Source organism: the organism of the source record quoted next, assembly GCF_019968955.1.
Source record: "MAG: Porospora cf. gigantea A chromosome Unknown PgA_NODE_1761_length_4882_cov_306.331, whole genome shotgun sequence".
Classification (NCBI taxonomy): Eukaryota; Apicomplexa; class Conoidasida; order Eugregarinorida; family Porosporidae; genus Porospora; species Porospora cf. gigantea A.
Genome location: NW_027151454.1, coordinates 1 through 4,882, shown reverse-complemented (window position 1 = coordinate 4,882; position 4,882 = coordinate 1). Strand labels below are relative to the sequence as shown.

The window sequence follows — 4,882 nt, the reverse complement described above, 5'->3', positions numbered from 1 at the left end:
GAAGAGATCTTACCAACATGGCCAAAACCAGGCCCAACATTGTTCCCATTGTGGAGGACGCCAGGCAACCTTTGAGGTACCGTATGCTGGTGGACATGGTGGATGTAATCTTTGCCGACGTCGCTCAACCCGACCAGTCCAGAATCGTGGCTCTTAACGCCCAGCAGTTCCTAAAGCCCAATGGCTGGTTCATCATCAGCATTAAGGCGTCCTGCGTGGATTCAACCGCCCAACCCGAAGCCGTTTTCGCCGCGGAAATCGACAAACTGAAGGCCGACAAGTGCCGACCTGTGGAGCAGCTGTCGCTCGAGCCTTACCACAGGGATCACGCCGTAGTCCTCGGTCAATTCCGCAAGTCAAAGAAGAAAAAAGATGACTAATAAGTTTTTTTCTGCATCAACTAATGTCTGATCGTTGCTCTAAGATCTCCAGAGTAGTCGCCAGCTGGAATTAAAAGGCTGCACGGCTTCCGCATTACAGTCCAAGGGCTCACGTTGTCGACAGCGTAGGCAGGGCCGCAGTAGGATAAGGAGGCCTCGTCAGAGGTGAGCAATGTCAGCTCCACATGCACTATCTCATCGAAACCCACTGCGTAGTAAACCCAGTATCCTGAAGGATGGTAAAACAGGAAAACCAGGCAGTTCTCGAAGGCTGTTACTATCGTCTGTTCATAAGACGCTGCCTGTGAAAAAGAGAAGCGTGAGGTCGATGTGGATGTGGATGCTCTCCAGTTGACGTTGTGTGTAATTTGAAGGTGCTCTCTCAAATCGTGAAGAGTCTGGGAGCAGGTCGAACAAGCGAAGATAGGGCAGCGTTGCTGGAGGTAGTTTAAGAAGAATGTTGTTGGATCTCACTTTCGGCGGGGAGACCATAGCGGTTTGCGGCGTAAGGGCTCTACACGGCTCGTCGGCCGCTGGCTTCTGAGACAGGCTCAAACACATGAACTCTGCCACTCGATTGCTGTGTGCCGTCGAAGAGACCCCCACCGCGTAGCCTCCGTCGTGGAGACGTTACACATGGGACATGCTTCCTTTTTTAGTCGGAGTCGACAGGTTCCGCAGACTATGTGTCCGTTGACGCACTGGAAGAGCTGCATGTTCTCATCTACTGGATGGTCCATGCAGACGACGCACTGAGCCGTCACTAACAGACAGAGACGGCAGGTACAGGCGGCTGACGAAGCGTGGCGCTTAGAGGGGTTCATATTGTATAGTTTACGTGGAAGCAGTGAACTGCTGCTGAGTTTTCCATGAGACGCGTCTCCTAGGCATCGATGTTTCATCTACGGACGACTATTAAACTAATCTCGGACTGAATATTCTTCGACCGGATCCAGCCGTCGACGGCGGACTGAATTGACCGTCGGAGGCGTCGTCACCTCCCTTTCCAAGGAGTTGGAGTCTGCAACATGAAGGTGGTAGGGGTTGAATGAGGCGGGAGTCAAAGACAGCGTTTCCGCCAACTGAGTAGAGATCCGGAATAGCGCGTTCGAGTTGGTAGCTCGCAAATACTCAGGTCTGTCGTGTTTCCGCAGAAAGCTTGGGAGTTTCTGGAGTTCTCTCAGGAGGCGTTCCGCTTGTTGAGTTTCAGGTTGGACCCAGCCAGACTCTTGTCCCGGAGCTATACTATCTCTCTCAGATTGTCTCATATTTGAGTCGAGCAGACCGAAGGCTAAGAAACTTACCTGACCAAGCAGTGCTAGTCCTAAGTCGAACCAGAATGGATTGGATTCTTCGTAGGTGACCCACATCTAGCGACGAAATGCTCACAAATGCTCACAAATTGGATTCATTTCTCAATTTGTATGTTCAACGCGAGTGCGCTACTCACATGAATCTTTATGATTATTGCCTCATTTCCGAAACGACGACACTACACCTTTCCTTGGCTCCTGGCATCAACCGCGCAGCTTGCATCCGCTCCTTGTGATCCAACTATCTCCGACGCCGAATCTACGATGTGGAACTTTTGGAAGACGTTTTATCGCGTGGATGAGAGTAACACGCTGAATTCACTGCTCCCTCCGCGAAGTCTCCTAGAATTCTACGATCGGGATGTGGAATTGAACATGAAACAGAAAAGTTTCCTGTTCGCCGCTACAATTGGCGTTGGCGCTTCGTTGCTTGCTTCGGTTCCGAAAAGCAAAAGCAAAGCAGTTCGGCTGATCATTCCTCCCAGCAACCGCGAGTTGCCATTCGACCAGGAGACATTGGATTACCTCTCTGCCTGGCACTTCTTACACCTCTGTGACACTGTAAAGCCACCCTGCAAGGTTAACCATCTTGTGAGGTGCTTGACCACCAGAGATCGGCAGCAGTATCTTCGGGAGGCAAACAACTTGGCATCGGTGGAAGTGCTTGAGTTTTCGAGGTGGTATTATCTAGATGCTGCTACTGAGGCGACGGTCCTTCCAGTGAAAGAGTTGCTAACTACAATTTTGGTCGACATGTCCATGCTTTTGAATCTCGTCCAAGTTCCCTGTCCAACCGACGACCCTACTCTCGTGGATCAAATCGCCAAGATTCTGGTGCCAAGTTTAGCGCTGATCATTCTGGGATCAATCGGTGAGTATAACGTTCGACTTGGCTACTTCTTTGTGCAGCAGGCATTCCAAATGATTCGGTGTGCCCATTTCGGGTTTCACCATCAGGATACCACTCTTGAGAATGCCATGAATGTTCTTATTCAGGCTACCCCTCCGGAAATGGCATTCGGCTTCCGTCGGTTTCTGTCGTGTTGGGCTCCGCAATTCGCGATCCCCGACAATTTGAGGTTCGAAGACTCGGGTGTTTGGCCTCTGCTAGTGAACCCCTTCAAGATGCATGGTATGGCGAGAAGTGGCGCACCAGTCTCGAAAGGCGCGCTTTTCAAGCTTCACCCCTCTTTGTGCACCTGGGAAATCGATACGGTGACGGCGTCCATGGCGCATAACAACCACCTGGCTTCGCTGGAAGCCTACATCTCGAACGCATGCAGAGAGCTGCCCCTACCTCCCAAGAACCACTCCCCCTGCCGAACCTACGCATCTATGGGCGAGACCAGTCCCTTACCAAAACGCTGCCTTCGAACCCTCTGGAGCTGGATAACTACTAGACCCTATCAGGGTACCAATCTTCTGGCAGCCGTTCCGTGGGTGCCAGAAGATCCTTGGATGGTGGGTATTCGTTCTCGTATGGCCATCGCCGTCACGGCCAGTCTAATACCTGGCGGCCTTCCCTATTTAAGCCGTCACGCCAAAATCATCCAACGTTACCACGACAAATTGGTCCGCATCAAGGGAACCATGGTCTTGTTGGCTTTGGTGCTTCCTACCTGCTTCTGCAGTCACAGCACTGATGAGGAAAATTCACTGCTGTCAGACATCCCAAATTTTGCCGTTCCATCAAATTGTAGGCAAAGCCGTTTCCGCGATGAACAAGAACAAGGCTACGATAACGAGGAGATCAGTGATAAACCGCTATCAACTCCATCAGTTCCGCCATGTGTAATGCGTCTGCGACGGATATTGGAGAGTAGACAAGATGATATCCGCTGCTCCAAAGTGGTGGGTTTAGGCAAAGTGGTGAGCCTTCACCCACCACAGAAGCCACAGAAACGAGGCATTCCCAACCCGCAAACCAAACATAAGACCTCGAGACGAAAACACATTGACCCATCGCCAACTATGCGCCCGAAGACTTCAAAGGCTCCAAAGACTCTAGAGGCTCCGAAGACTTCAGAGGTTCCAGAGACTTCAGAGGCTCCAAAGACTTCAGAGGCTCCCACGATACTCAGCATGGACGTTCATCCGATCACGCCATGCGTTTCGGGAGCGGTTTTGTTTCACGATGAAGGCACCGTGCCGATAGGCACGGTATCTGTTAGGCCTCGAGATTGATATATTTCGGATCGTCTCCAAAATTTATGATTTCGACCATGATCTTGAGTGTGTCCAGACGCGAGGAGGCCTTTCAGAGCCTCATATGTTCCATTGTGGGAATCAGATCAGCTTCGAATGGGACACAGGATCCAGCGGATGATAATCGTATGATGCGACAAGTCTCGTCTCCGCCTGTCACACTCCATCCCGAATCAACCCTCGACTTCTGGGCGTCTCTGGTGTACAGTTCCGAGGGCGTGACAGATAGACACAAAGAATTGGTCCCCCCACCCCCACTACTGAAGTTCTATCATGACGACATTCCACTTACCATGGCACATAAGAGCTTCCTTTTCACCTGCGTGGTAGGATTGGGGCCTCTGCTCATCCATGGTGTCCCCCACGCCAAAAAAATGTCAGTTCTACGATTCGTGTGGCCTCCGGACTGCACTCCGAAGCTTCCAGTCTTCCAAAGCCGCGCTGTTGACCGGCTTGCTGCATGGCACCTGCTGCACTTGCTTGACAACAGGTCTGTGCGTTTGGAGGGGCCCACAGTGTTGAAGCATCTCGATAGGGAAGACCGATTGCAGTATTTGCACGAGTCAGAGCACCATGCGGCGGTGGAGCAGCTCGAGCGGAGTAGATGGTTGTATCTGCATGCCGAAAATGAGGCCACATGGTTGAGCCAACAGCAGCTTCAGACCACGATCCTGGTTGACATGTCGATGCTACTGCTGTGGCACCGAACCTCTCGTACGTCAGAGCAGCATCAGATACCAAACCTCGTCATTTGCCTTGCAATGATATTCCTCGGAATGAATGGTCACAGCGAGAATGACTGGCGAATCGCCTACTTTTTAATCCAACAAACCTTCCAGTCTCTGCGGTGCCGGAATCTGCAGACCTACTGGAGGCATGATTCCTTCTCGGAAGCAGCGTCTGGGGTAGCGACTGAATGCGCTGAAGATATTCAAAGAGGATGGAGTTTGTTTACGAAAGCCTGGAAACCTCAATCGTTGCCGT

The 4,882-nt window shown here is 51.5% G+C and overlaps 4 protein-coding genes across 5 annotated transcripts; 3 read left to right on the top strand and 1 right to left on the bottom strand.

The window, feature by feature from the left end:
- Window positions 1-17: 17 nt before the first annotated feature.
- On the top strand, window positions 18-380 carry KVP18_000842 (uncharacterized protein; the record flags this gene model as incomplete). 2 transcript variants are annotated; one of them, XM_067950307.1, is made up of 1 exon in its annotated part: window positions 18-380. In XM_067950307.1, the coding sequence occupies one exon, from the start codon at window positions 18-20 to the stop codon at window positions 378-380; it is 363 nt and encodes a 120-aa protein (XP_067812050.1). The 2 variants fall into 2 exon arrangements, with proteins under 2 accessions (XP_067812050.1, XP_067812051.1); XM_067950308.1 differs by having other exon boundaries at window positions 84-380.
- A 920-nt stretch (window positions 381-1,300) lies between these two features.
- On the bottom strand, window positions 1,301-1,750 carry KVP18_000844 (uncharacterized protein; the record flags this gene model as incomplete). Its single annotated transcript, XM_067950310.1, has 1 exon — window positions 1,301-1,750. The coding sequence occupies one exon, from the start codon at window positions 1,748-1,750 to the stop codon at window positions 1,301-1,303; it is 450 nt and encodes a 149-aa protein (XP_067812053.1).
- Window positions 1,751-1,957: 207 nt separating this feature from the next.
- Window positions 1,958-3,877, top strand: KVP18_000843 (uncharacterized protein; the record flags this gene model as incomplete). The annotated part of the gene is made up of 1 exon (XM_067950309.1): window positions 1,958-3,877. The coding sequence occupies one exon, from the start codon at window positions 1,958-1,960 to the stop codon at window positions 3,875-3,877; it is 1,920 nt and encodes a 639-aa protein (XP_067812052.1).
- Window positions 3,878-3,915: 38 nt separating this feature from the next.
- On the top strand, window positions 3,916-4,882 carry KVP18_005097 (uncharacterized protein; the record flags this gene model as incomplete). The annotated part of the gene is made up of 1 exon (XM_067949448.1): window positions 3,916-4,882. A coding segment is annotated over one exon (967 nt), but the record flags the coding sequence as incomplete, so codon positions are not given.